Source organism: Leucoraja erinacea, chromosome 1 (assembly GCF_028641065.1).
Source record: "Leucoraja erinacea ecotype New England chromosome 1, Leri_hhj_1, whole genome shotgun sequence".
In the NCBI taxonomy this organism is placed as follows: domain Eukaryota; kingdom Metazoa; phylum Chordata; class Chondrichthyes; order Rajiformes; family Rajidae; genus Leucoraja; species Leucoraja erinaceus.
In genome coordinates this window covers 29,827,703-29,842,378 of record NC_073377.1, presented here as the reverse complement: position 1 = coordinate 29,842,378, position 14,676 = coordinate 29,827,703, and the positions used below count along the sequence as shown (strand labels likewise).

The 14,676-nt window shown below is 43.7% G+C and overlaps 1 protein-coding gene across 1 annotated transcript in view; it reads left to right on the top strand.

The window, feature by feature from the left end:
- Positions 1-14,676, top strand: part of dnai1.2 (dynein, axonemal, intermediate chain 1, paralog 2) — a 139,520-nt gene that overhangs the window by 11,316 nt on the left and 113,528 nt on the right. The window contains exons 2-4 of the mRNA XM_055632318.1: positions 2,095-2,148; positions 6,550-6,648; positions 8,057-8,137. Coding sequence (XP_055488293.1) covers positions 2,095-2,148; positions 6,550-6,648; positions 8,057-8,137 — 234 coding nt within the window. The remainder of the gene's footprint in view (positions 1-2,094; positions 2,149-6,549; positions 6,649-8,056; positions 8,138-14,676) is intronic.

Genomic DNA, 14,676 nt, shown 5'->3' with positions numbered 1-14,676 from the left:
ACTATAACTATTATACAAGGCCATAAAACTAATAATACCTTTTGCGACGGGGTCTTTCAGTGATTTTCCGTTAATGATTTACTAGGCTGAACATTTTCGATTGCAACAGCCTAGTAAAAATCGTGTTTTAAACCTGCACCCTCTCAAAATCACGCACAGGCCTGGGGGCAGATTCTCATCGACGATTCAGGTAGGTTTTGTAACATACCTACTATTACTAAAACTCTCATCTTGACCACTGCGTCTGCGTTGTAATTAGGTTTGCGCAAAAACGATTGCCCCATAGCTTTTTCAACACCTTACTCTCCATTCTCCTCTGCTACAAGTCAAATAAGTTTTGTTCCGATCGGTGAAATATTAGAAAAGTTCCCTTCCAGCACCCGCTATCAATCACCGAATGCGAGAATAAAGCTGAAGGAGCATAGTGAGCAAAGTGCGAGCGGGGGCTGTGTTCTGCGAGTGTGGGCTGTTTTCTGCGAGCGGGGACCCACACCACCCCACATACATCCCCTCCCCTACTCCTACCCCCACAAATCCCCACCCCACCTCCCACACACTCTCTCCCTAACACACCCCCCCCACACTCCCCCTCCCCCCACCCCCTCCTTCCCTTACACCCCCCCCCCTCCCCCCTACACCCCCCCCACAATCCCCCCCCCCCCCCTCCTACACACCCCTCCTTCCCCTACACCCCCCCTCACCTACACTCCCCTACAATTCCCCCTCCCCTACACCCCCCTACGCCCCCCTCCCCCTGCACCCCCCTCCGCTACAACTGCCCTCCACTACAACTCCATCCCCTACACAACCCTCCCTCTTACAAAAACCCCCCTCCCACACACCCCCCCTCCTACACCTCCCACTCCCCCTCCATCCTCTCACCCACCCCCCCTCCCCCACACTCCCCCCTACCACACATACCCCTCCACCACACGCAACCTACCCACCACACACCCCACCCCACCACACACCCGCCTCCCCCCACCACACACACCCGTCCCCCCAACCACACACATACCCTCCCTTGCCCCCCCCACAACCACCCCAACATCCCCCCTACACCCACCGCCCCCCCCCCCCATCCCCACCCCCCCCTACCCCCCACCCCCACCCCCCTACCCCCCACCATCCCCAAAACTACTCCCCCCCCCCTCCCCACCCCCCCCCACACCCACCCACCATCCTTCCCACCCCCACCATCATCCCACCCCCATCACACCCCTTACCCCCCACCCACGCCCTCTTCCCCCACCCACCTCCCTCTCCCCCCACACTTCCCGCCTCAACAGGCCCCGCTTGAAGTCGTCCCCGTCCCCTGGCTGCAAGACAATCCCCGCCTGAAACCATCCCCATTCCCTGGCTGCAGAATGCTCCCGCCGTTGTGTTGGGGGAACATGTGAGTGGTGGAGTATTGCTTTGGGTGACCAGGCCCCACTTAGTCTAGTGTGTCATAAATCTGTGTGTCTGTTTCACCTTGGCTTTGCATCGTGTGGTTTTTTTAGATAATGATCACCCCGCTTGTCCTGTCCCCCGCCTGCATAACGGGCTGGCAAAGGAAACAATGTGTTTGTGTGTGTGTGTTCCACTCTGACAGTCGCCATTGCAGTTGCCGGTTTCTCGGGACTGCCGGCAAACTGATTGCCTCTGGCAGTCTGCTGAAAAATCGCATGTGGGGCAGGCCCATAAGATATTCAGTGATATTTCTCCACTACTTACAATATTACAAACTTAGCAACTTTTATTGTATGACTCTTAGCAACTCTTACAGCAACTGCACTCAGAAGTTATATTTTGCCCTGATAATTGTGAAAAATAGAATTTAACTTAATAAATCTAACTGGAAGCTCATATTTATTGTTTACACTTATCAATATGTATTGAATTTAATTTATTGACAACATTTATTTTATGTCTTTATCGTTAGGTTTTTGTTGTAAGCATATTGTACAGACAGTGGTGAATTTCTGCAAATTGAAAAAGTTTGAGAAAAAAATAATTGTATGGCCATTTTTTTAGAATGTTAACCCATTATTGGATATACATTTTGATAAATATTTATACCATTAAATTACTTAATTTTACATTTTCAAATAGATTAACATTGTGCCTCCAATACCAACTGCAAAGATACCAAAAAAATACAAGAAGGTAAGTCGCTTTAATTAATAGCTTTGAAAATGAACTCTCACGTACCATTAGTGTAAATAGCTAATACGTTTACAGAGCTCCCATTATTGGAAACACTGCTGTATGATTGGATGTATCATTAGAAAATAACGATTTAAAATGGGCGTCTTGTTAAAAGTAAAGGTGTAGGAATTTATGTGAATGTATCAGTTTCTCATTCTGATCTCTAAATATCAAATATAATATACTGGAAACACACATTTCTTTTGATTGGAAGGAGATTGCCTTATAGATTTCATGAAACTCAAAAACGGATTTATTGTGTAATAAATAAGAGTCTAACACAGTGAAGGGAACATTTGTAGGGTTGCTTCATTTAATCTTAAATTCAGCTGGGAAACCGTGACACTAACAACAGGAAAGTCCTTTCACCAGGATCATTCAGTATTAGGATATCGACGTATTTTTATAATTTCTGCAGTTTTTAACCTGTTATCTAATTTTCATTTATTTATTTTACACTTCTAGACGTGGATTTCATTGATGTTGAATTCTTGCCAATTAATGTGTTGTGTTTGGTAATAACCCTTGGTCTGGTGGGAGAAGTGTGGGGGTGAGGCAGGGGAGCACCAATGTTGGAGTAAGCAATTTGCAAGGTAAATGGCAAATTCGGTTTCTAGCCAGAGGTTAAAGGAGGAGAGGAAAGAACGCTTGCTAGGAGAATATAAGCTTTTAATGAGACCAGTCGTGATCATGCTGTGGCAATAATATCAAACGTGGTATAGCACTGGTTCATGGTTAAACTCCTGAGATGAAGAGATTATATTACATTGGGAGTATGATTCGCCACTTCAGTTTAGAGAAATGAGAAGGTATCTCACTGAAATATAAAAGGTTTTGAGAGAGGTTAACTGGGAAGGTGATGAAACATTTCATTTGGAGTGTTGGGAATTAGGTCGAAGATAAACATAGGCACAGAAACATAGAAAAATAGGTGCAGGAGTAGGCCTTTCGGCCCTTCGAGCCAGCACTGCCATTCAATATGATCATGGCTGATCATCTAAATCAGTACTGCTTTACTGAATTGTCTCCACATCCCTTGATTCCATTAGCCCCAAGAGCTAAATCTAACTCCTTCTTGAAAACATCCAGCATTGGCCTCCACTGCATTTTGTGGCAGAGAATTTCACAGATTCACAACTCTCTGGGTGAATTTGTGTTTCCTCATCTCAGTCCTAAATGGCCTACCTCTTATTCTCAAACTGTGACCCCTGGTTCTGAACTTCCACAACATGGGGAACACTTTTCCTGCATCTAGCCTGTCCAATTCTTTAAGAATTTCTAAGATAGCCTCTCATCCTTCTAATTTCCAGTGAATACAAGCCCAGTCGACCCATTCTTTCATCATATGTCAACATCTTAACAGATGATCATTTGAGATAAAGATGAGACAAATCTTCTTTATTCAGAGGATTATGCATCTTTGGAATACTGCTTTGCAGCCACACATGGCATATTACGCCCGTACCCAATGACCTAGTACCAGTCACAGGCCCGTACGAAGCAAGGCAACTTTAATTAGGCACGGCAACTGTAATTAGGCAAGCCAAATTTAATTTGGCATGGCAACTTTAATTAGGCAAGGCAACTTTAATTAGGCAACACAGCTTTAGCATTTCCAAACCAAAAGCAACACAGCTTTAGCATTTCCAAAACAAAGGCAACACAGCTTTAGCATTTCCAAGCCAAAGGCAACACAACTTTAGCATTCCCAAACCAAAGGCAACCAGCTTTAGCATTTCCAAACCAAAAGCAACGCAGCTTTAGCATTTCCAAACCAAAGGCAACACAGCTTTAGCATTTCCAAACCAAAGGCAACACAGCTTTAGCATTTCCAAGCCTAAGGCAACCAGCTTTAGCATTTCCAACATGGGTAGCCTGCAAACAATTGTTCACTCACAGAGCTTATGCCGAATGGCATATAACAAAATCTGTACCATCCAAAGGGTGTGCTGAAGGTGGTTAACTTGGAGGAGTTGTGATCCAGGGCAATCTGCCAGAATGAACTCTTGGCATCTAGTACTGTGAATACAGTTGCTTCACCCAGCTGTGCTGTGCGCATGGGATAGTGTGGTCGCTTAATGGCTGTGTTTAAATCTTTAGGATTGATGCAATCCATATTTCATCCTTATTCTTTTTCGGTGCTACACTACAATCCGAGGGCGCAGCGACAGGGACAATCACACCCATAGTCACCATTCTGTCGAATTTACCTTGTACACGGTCCCGCATAGAATGGGGAATCCAGTGTGCTGGACGAACAACTGGGAATACCTCGGGGTCAGTTGTGATTGTGTACTTGACAGGTAACCTGCCCAGCCTGTCGTCGAACATACTTCTGTATTGTGTCAGGATTTGTTGATTGAAGCCATATGTTGTAGATAGTTGATAGACAGATGCACTGAAGGTGACCAGACCCAGGTCATTACAAGCATCAATGCCCAGCAGAGAAGGCACATTTTCTTGGACAATAAAGAAGCTCAGGCTGTGGACAGGTGAATCAAGAAAGCATCGTAGCTCGACTTGACCGATAGGGTGCACTGCACCAGCTGCAAATCGAAGTAGCGTTGCAGCCGTGTGCTTGATGATCTCTTTTTTTCTAATCCTATTGAGCTGTGATAAGGATAAAACATTGCAAAGAGCTCCATGTCTAGTTTAACAAAAACATTCATTCCGTTAAAGAGAAGAGTGACCATGGCATCTTGATGTTTATGAGACAAGTCCTTCAAAGGATGTATGTTGATATCAAGATTGTCGTTAGCAGACAATATGTCCTCATTAGTTTGAACAGCATGCGTGGGAGCCACATGGGAAGGCTCTGGATCCATGCTCCCATGGTGGAGCAATTTGACGATTGCTTGTCTGAACTCGGTTTCCAAATGAACGACAACAACGAATAAAGTGCTTTCTGCGTTTACAGGAGTGACAAAGCTTTCCATAAGCCGGGCAACATTCACGAATTGCCACATGCAAACCTCCACAGTTCACACAATTGTTAATGAACTTAACATCAGATCTGCCGGGCGCCTGTGAAAACTGGCGTTGAGCCTGATAAACTGTACCGGCAACATTAACATCATAGGCAGAATGGGGACTCTGCCCCAAAGATCTGGTGGTAGAATCTGTCATTCCAGAGTGAGTTCAGTATCACGTAGAAGTTCATCACGCACCTTATCATTGAAAATGCCATACACCAGTGTCTTGTATCAGACTATAGCACAAATTGTCGAACTCGCACCTGCTGGCGATGTGTTTCAAAGAACTGGCGTACTCTTCGAGAGGTTCACCGTGGCTCTCCATCACAAGATTAATGCGGAACTCATACAGCTGTTGGAACTTGTTAAGCAGGCACTCAGGGTCTTGAATAGATTCAGCTGGAACAATCTGGATACACCAGCATTGAACTGCGCTGGTTCATAATGAAATCTTCTGGAACGTCGAGTGGCTTCTGTGCCAGCCAGGTTGAGGAGAATTGAGGCATGAACATCTGGAGCGGTGGCAGCATGCGCCGCATGCACACATACAGTGAAATCCTCTTCAAAGATGCGCCAACGCTCCGCGAGGTCGCCATCAAACACTAAAGGCTCTGCCTTGTGAAGTGCTGAGGCCATTGTAAAAACACAAACTGAACAAAAAAAACAAACTAAGATAAACGTAAACTGACTAAGCGAGGAAAGTGTTCGAAATTTCTGACACCATGTTGGAAATGTTCAGACTCACACATAGCAAATAGAATCCCTAGTCTTTTATTAGCAACTCTACAGAGGAAACACAAGGTGCTTTCATCTCTATATGTATACTACTAGTCTGCCAGAGAGAGAGAGAGAGAGATCTCTAATAAGCGTCTGGGCGGAGCCACAGTATGTGACACTAATCTACACACACCCCTCCCGCCCCCACACCCCTCCACCCGCTCACACATGTCTCCCCCTACCCACACACCCCTCCCCCCACCCACACACCCTTCCCCTCCGCCCCCTCACCCCGCCCACACACCCCCTCCTCCACTTATGAAAAGGAGGGGGAGGGAATGCTGGGGGATATGGGGAAATGAACCGCAGTTAGGGGCTATGGGTGAGTGGTGGAATATTGCGTTGGGGAACGGGTTGCGTTGGGGGAATGGATGAGTGGTGGAATATTGCATTGGGGAATGTGTTGCGTTGGGGGAAACAGGCCTCCCGTGTGACTGGGACCCAATGGGTCCCACTTAGTCTAGTTACAGTATAACTTTTAAAATAATGTTGTCATGACTGTTTATTTCATTATTTTTGAGTATGCTGATAAAAAAAACACTCACTGCAAAGCACTTCCAAAAATTATATCAGACTTTCTCAAGAAATTAAAAGTAAGTGATCTGTTTAGGATGACGATGACATGACTGAGGTGGGAGATGGAGATGAATGGAATTTAGGAAAGTCAAATATAACCAGACCCTCTGATCAACTAGAACTTACCGATCAAGTAAGTGATACTTTAATATACATTTCAATAATATTCCATAGATAAATGCAGCATAAGCTGGTCCTTACTGATGCTAAAAAATGTAGATTTCCTTAAAAGATTATTTAAATATTAAATTTATATTTCAAAAACTCTACTGCAATTCTCATCATGCTTATTTTCCTTAAGCTGAAAGATATCCATGTGGAGATCTTTGCAACACCTTCAACTAGGTTTAGGAAGGGCAAGAAAATGGGGAAAGTAGCAACATTGGTAAATTGGTTACACATGAAAATGCAGAACTGCAATCTAGAACAAAGCTGGTGGACAGACACTTTCACTTATTTAGGCTGGTAGATTAGTGGGGCAAAAGCTGGGAAAAAGTGAGTGAGACAAAGTCGGGTAAGTAATAGGTGGAGCGAGTTTATGGGGGTGATTGGCTGATCGGTAGAGTAAGTGACAAGGCAAGAGATGAAAAAGAAGCAAAAAAAATGTCAGATAAGGAAAGAAGAGGAGGAGTGAAATGTGAGGGATTAGGGTGGAAGGAGATAGGATGGAGGGGAAAGATGGAATAAAAGGGAAATATGGGACTCAGGGATGAGAGATGAGCGTACAAAGGAGGGGAAAGGAGTAGGATGATGGGAGAAATGTGGAATACTGAAATATTGGGGGGGGGGGGGGGGGGGGGGAATAGGGGAAAGAAAGAGGGAGGGGCAGGGGTTATCTCTTGAAATTGGAGAATTCAATGTTCATAGCTTTGGGTTGTAATGTAAGCTACATCTTCCCTATCTGCTTCAGTGCAGTACCACATGTTTACCACCAAAAAGCTTCCCACCAAATTGGTAATCTACAGGATTAAAGAAAAAACATTCAACCTTCATGATATCTGTTCCAAGATCACCTTCATTTTTGTCATTAATTTTGTGTACACAGAAGATTCTTGCATATGGAATCCCAGCTCCAATCCTTTGTTTTCTCCTTGTATGAAACATATGATTTACACCATATATCCAAAATGGAAAGTCCTCCACCAATTTGCCTTTGCCACACAACATTGACCTTCCCTAATGTCTGACAATCAGGACTCACAATGAGATCCTGGATGTTGTGGACCATTATTCGCAGCTCGGGATTTGTCTGTCAATGAAGCCAGACACTGTATATTAAATTCACTCTCATCACCATGGGCATCACCAATTTAAGACACAGATGAGTTGAAATGGTGAAATATTTTTCCCTCATGGGTCTGAGTCTTTGCAACTCCTTTTTTAAGGCTGTGGTAGATTGTTCTTGATAAACAACGAAGTGAAATGTAATACAACACGGTATTACTGATTGCGAGACCTGTGCTCCAATTGAGCCCAGCCCTTTATTGGAATATGCAGTCATGGAATTTTGCTATTAACTAAATGGTATGGTTTTTGTTTAGGAACTGAAGGAAGAAATTACTCGTGTTCTTACTGCCAACAATCCACATGCTCCTCTAAACAGTGTGAGATACAGCTTTAAAGTGAGTATTATTTATAAAATTATATATGGGTGGACATTCTTAGGTGTTTAATGAAAATGGACCAATGGATGAGAGCCGCAGGGCAGCTGAAATAAGAAACCACATGCTTAAATATTATTCATTATCACAAAAAAATTAAAATAAAACAGACATCTTGCTTTGCTTTCCATTGTTCATAAATGTGATGGTAATGAAATTGATCTATTTAGCGCCGTGTGCCAATTTTTTCAAATTTCATTAATGAATTAAAGATACTCAGTTTGTACTTATTGCTCTGCATGGTGAATTGAATGCAGTTTGGAAATATGCATGGTTGGCACATGATTATATTAATTGCTGTAACAAAGCTGGTCACCACTTAATTAGCTATATTTAAGAGGGAGTTAGATGTGGCCCTTGTGGCTAAGGGGATCAGGGGGTATGGAGAGAAGGCAGGTACGGGATACTGAGTTGGATGATCAGCCATGATCATATTGAATGGCGGTGCAGGCTCGAAGGGCCGAATGGCCTACTCCTGCACCTAATTTCTATGTTTCTATGTTTCTATGTTTAATGTTGAAATGAAAGGGGTCTGCGGTCTAGGATTTAAGCACAAATCTCACTCATGCTGTTTGGCACTTTCTCATATGCTTTCAGCAGGTCTATCATTGCAAGTGAATCCAATTGTGCATGTCTATCAGTTATAGGATGCCCCATCATAATTGCCATGATGTCTTCATGGCCTCTAAGGAGAGAGAGAAATTCTCAAACCCCGATGTAAAAACTGGTCATTTGATTATTTATTGTTATTATATGAGCACAGAACACAGCAATTACTGGAAAATTCAATGAAAGGGAATACTGGGAATACTGCTAGATCAGATAGCATCTTCGGAGAGATAACGATTTAATTTTACAGGGTGGATGAACTTGCATTAAAGTTATGTCACAAACAGAAAAGGCTAGATAAATAGAATTTAGAGAGCTGGAAAGACATTTAAAAAGCATGCCCTCAAGGTCTAAATTAATCCCAGTGTCACATGTTAGAGTCCAGAAATAGGAAGATATTACAATTGAATACATGACTAAAGATCTCGTGTATGAGGGAGGGATTAAAATATGTGGAATATTGGAATATCTTCCAGAGCAGATGAGACCTGCACAAGACAGCAGATTGCATCAAACTGGAGAGATATGAATATTCCTGCAGGGAGGGTGAAGGAGCCATTTATGTTTAGGCTAGTTGCTGGTGGCATATTATATTATTTTGTCTAGATATATCTTGCAGTATTATTTTGGCCACTTGGGGGCGGTCATTAGATGCAGAGAGGGGCGTACAGTGCATTCAGAAAGTATTCAGACCTCTTCACTTTTTCCACATTTTGTTACGTTACAGCCTTATTTTCAAATGGATTTTTTTTTAAATCATCTATCTGAACACAATACCCTAGAATGAAGAAGCGAAAACAGGTGTTTAGGAATTTTTGTAAAGTAATTGAAAATAACTAACTGAAATATCACATTTACATAAGTATTCAGACCCTTTTCTATGACACTCAAAATTGAGCTTAGGTTCATCCTGATTCCATTGATTATCCTCGAGATGTTTCTACAACTTGATTGGAGTCCACCAGTGGTAAATTAAATTGGACATGATTTAGAAGGCCACACACCTGTCTATATAAGGTCCCACAGTTGACAGTGCATGTCAGAGCAAAAACCAAGCCGTGAAGACGAAGGAATCGTCCGTAGACCTTCGAGACAGGATTGTGTCGAGACACAGATAAAACAATTTCTGTGGCATTGCAGGTCCTGAAGAGCACAGTGGCCTCCATCACTCTTAAATGGAAGAACTTTAGAACCACCAGAACTCTTCATAGAGTTGGTCGCCCGGCCAAACTGAGCAATCCGGGGAGAAGGGCCTTGGTCAGGGAGGTTACCAAGAACTCAATGGTTACTCTGGCTGAGCTCCAGCGTCCCTCTGTGGAGATGGGAGAACCACCCAGAAGGACAACTATATCTGTAGCACTCCACCAATTAGGCCTTTATGGGAGAGTGGCCAGACAGAAGCCACTCCTCAGTGTAAGGCACATGATAGCCCACTTGGAGTTTGCCAAAAGGGTTTTCTCTGGTGCTCTGGTCAGATGAAACCAAGATTGAACTCTTGGCCTGAATGCCAAGCGTAATGTCTGGAGGAAACCAGCCTCCGCTCATCACCTGACCAATACCACATCTACGGTTAAGCGTGGGGTGGCGGCATCGTGCGGTGTGGATGTTTATTAGCGGCAGGAACTGGGAGACTAGTCGGGATCAAGGGATAGATGAACGGAGCAAAGTACAGAGAGATCCTTGATGAAAACCTGCTCCAGAGCGTTCTGGACCTCAAACTGGGGCAGTGGTTCACCTTCCAACAGGACATCGACCCTAAGCACACAGCCAAGACAACGCAGGGGTGGCTTTGTGACAAGTCTGTGAATGTCCTTGAGTGGCCCAGCCAGAGCCCAGACTTGAATCCGATCGAACATCTCTGGAGGGACCTGAAAATAGCTGTGCAAAAATGTTCCCCATCCCACCTGACAGAGCTTGAGAGGATCTGCAGAGAAGAATGGGAGAAATGACCCAAATATAGGTGTGCCAAGCTTGTAGCATCATGCACAAGAAGACTTGAGGCTGTAATCGCTGCCAAAGGTGTCTCTACAAAGTACCGAGTAAAAGGTCTGAAGACATATAAATGTGATATTTCAGTTATTTATTTTAAATTACTTTGAAAAATTGTCTATTTTTCTCTTTTCGCTTGTTTTCTTTTTTTATTTTGGGGTATTTTGTGTAGATTGATGATAAAAAAAAGAATTTAATCTATTTTAGAATAAGGCTATAAAGTAACATTGTAGGGTCCGTGACAACAATCTGTGTGCCCTCTCTGGCCACAGATGAGGTCCCTGAAGGCTGGAGAGTACTCAATTTTATTTATTTGATTAAGAAGGGAAATAAAGTTAATCCAGGAAGCGATCGGCCAATGAGCTTTATGTCAATGGTCGGATAGCTGTTGGTGAGGATTTTATCTATTTAGACATGAACGGGCTAGTTAGGGAGAGTCAGCATGGCCACGTCTTTCTAACTTGATTGTGTTTTTTGAGGAGGTGATGAAGATGATTGATGAGGGTAGGGCAGTGGATGTTGTCTACATTGACATTTAGAGGCATTTGATAAAGTCCCTCATGATAGGCTGAACAAAAGGTTATGATGCACAGGTTGGTCTCAGACCAGGCTTACCCATTGAAGACCAAGGACAGTAGTCAAAGTGTGTAAGGCTGGAGGTCCGTGATCAATAGTGTCCTGTAGGGATTGGTACTGGAACTTCTGTTGTTTATGATACATAGAAAAAACGTTGACATATATATATATAAAAATCGAACTACTGGAGGAATTCAAAGTGCCAGGAAGCATCTGTAGAGGGAATGGACAAAAGAGCCAGGTCAAATCGGGTCAGATTGGCATGTATCAAGGAGCTCAAGATGTCCATGGCAGACTAAGTGCAGATATTCTGCAGAACAGTCGCCTAGTCTGTAGGTATGTTGCAAAACCTACCTGAATCGTCGCTGAGAATCTGCCTCAGCCCGTGTGCGCGATTTTGGCGCTGTTTAGAGGGGGGCGGGTTTAAAACGCGATTTTCACTAGGCTGTTCCAATCGAAGATGTTCAGCCTGGTAAATCATTAACGAAAAATCGCTGAAAGACCCCGTCGCAAAAGGTATTATTAGTTTTATAGGCCTCGAATAATAGTTATAATAGTTTTAAAATCACTCTCTCAACCCGCGACCTCTCGCAGCCCCAGGGTTTTATAAAGCAAACAATTAAAGGTATGTACCTTATTTTTACATTAAAAGGGGCTTCTTAAGACACCTTTATACAAAGTTTACTATAGCGAGTAGTTCATTTTGGGCTCTTTATATCCCGCAGTATTTTTCTGGGCATTTGAGGGCACAAATCCAGCGCAATGTGAACGTTCTAAACCAGCGCGTTCACAGGAACCCACTAGAAAGCTGATTTAAAATGGACTTTAATTCACAGCAATTGAACACAAAATTCCTTCCATTTGGCCTATAAATTAATGTAAATGAGATTTAAAAATCATGTTTTATTGTGAATTATTTATGAATATTATTTGGACACTTAGGCTATTTAAAAATGTTAATCATTTATAAAGAAATGGATAGATGTTTAGATCTTAGTAATTGAAGTTTGAAATTAGCTACAATTGGATAACTAACTAATTATATGCTTTAATTTCAGGTCATCCAAGTAAGATTATTTTATATTTGTTCAGAATGGTTCAATCTATGATAACTGAAAATTTCATTCAGTTCTCTTAATTTTTAAGAAGGTTATGGGCTTTTGAATGTCCATGATCACAGCTTTTTTGTTATGTCCATAGAAAATCAATAGGGAACAAGATGCTAATTTCCGAGTATGAAAATGGCCATAACTTTTTTATTACTTGAGATATGAAAGTGAATTAGGTGTCAAATTAAACTTATTTTTTATGCTTTATCTGATGGGATAAATTGCAGACTTGATTTTTTAAATCTCAAAATTTTGTAACATTGCTATAGTCTGTACATGGTCTCGTAAATATAGATAAGCCAACATCGAGATCATTGATTGCAGTCGATGCGTTTGGAGGATGTGTGTGTAAATCTTAAGCTGACATGTTAGGGCTGTTTCGTGCTGGTGGTGAGGGAGGAGGTGTATTGATAAATATTGCACATCTTATGGTTACAGAGGAAAGTGACAGGGAAGGGTATGTCAGCTATGAAACCAGGGGTCATATTGAGAGAGTAGCAGCTCCTGCGAGAAGCAGGAAAGGGAAGCGAGGGAAAGATGTAATAGGTGGCGAGTTCCTGTTGCAGCTGGTGGAAATGCCAGAAGGTTCAAGTACTGGACACGGGGGCAGGTAGGGTGAAATATGAAATTCCCCCCTCCCGTCCATCCCCAACCCACGTCACCTTTTATGTTGTCTTCACTCCACCTGGCGCATCATAGGCTCTCCTTTTTGTCTTGCTTTTTGTATGCCTTCGCTATCACCACCAGCTGTTGTCTCTCAACTTCACCCCTCTCCCTCTTCCCTACTCATCTGTTTCCATCGATCTCCTGCAATGTTTCGTTTTTCAGTTTAGAGATGAAGTGTGGAAACGGGCCCTTCTCCTACCAAGACCACGTCGACCATTGATCACCCATACCCTATGTTCACTTTTGCATCCAACACACATTAGGGCCATTTACAGAAGCCAATTAATGTGCAATCCTGCACATCTTTGGAATGAGGGAGAAAGCCAGAGCACCCAGAGAAAGCCCATACAGTCACAGGGAGAATGTGCAAATACTGCACAAACAGTCACAAATTAACCTGGCTCTCTGGTGTGATGAGTCAGCAGCTCTATTGCTGTGTCACTGTGTCACTCAATGCTCCCTCATCCCACCCTCTCTCCTCTTTAAATTGACTTCATCCCTCTGCATTCTCAGTCCTGATGGGTTCTCAACCTTAAATTACAGCCATCCCTCTGCCTCTACAGATACTGTCTGAACTACTCCTGCACCTATTGTCTATTGTCTATTACTGCTGAGTTCCTCCAGCAGTTTGTTTATGGTCCAGATTAAAACATCTAAAGTATCTTATCTCTCCTTAAAACTAATGCTCTCCAATCCAGGCAACATCCTTTTGAACCTCTTCTGCACCCTCTCCAAAGCTTCCGCATCCTTCCTGTACTTCATTGATCAGAACTGAGCACAGTATTCCAAATTGTGTCCTGGTTACACAGTGCAATGTGACCTCCTAACATTTATACTCATTGCGCCACCAATAAGGGCAACAGAACTACAAGCCAGTGAGCCTAATATCAGTGGGAAAATTACTGGAAGGGATTCTGAGGGATAAGACCTGGCAGAACAAGATGGCGGACTGCAGGAGTGGGGCGCCATTGTATATGGCTGCTCTGCCTGCAGAACATCCTTTCACCCTTTTTTATTTTTAGTCCTGTTAAAAACAAAATGTTTGTTGGAGGTCTTATTTTATGTGGTGGGTGGGGGAAAGGAAGGGGGAAACTTTATTTCCTAGTCCCTACCTGGTCGGAGAGGCGGCGTCCCTCCGAGCTGCTTCTTCGCGGCCTACCATCGGAATAGAGTGGCGTTTCCTGTCGGGACCGGCCGGGACTACAGCTTTGGCGGCAGCACAGCGCTGGGACACCATCACGGAGCGGGCAATGCCTTACTGGGTCGCTGTGCGGTGACCGCCGACTCCAACATCTGTGGAGCTGTGGCTGCGGGCGGTGCTGGATTTAAAACACCACGGAGCCTGGGATCCAAGATCGGCAGAGTCGGAGCTCCAAACCAGCGCGGCCTGAGGACTTCCGGTGCCGCAGTCTCCGGGGAGGGAGTGGCCGCTCCAGACATTCCAAGCCGCTGAGGAGTGTTTCTCCCGAGTGTAGCTCCATCATCCGGCAAGAGGGCCTGAAAACATCGGACTGGCTGCGGAGGCCACAAATAGGCCCCGACCTCGGGTGA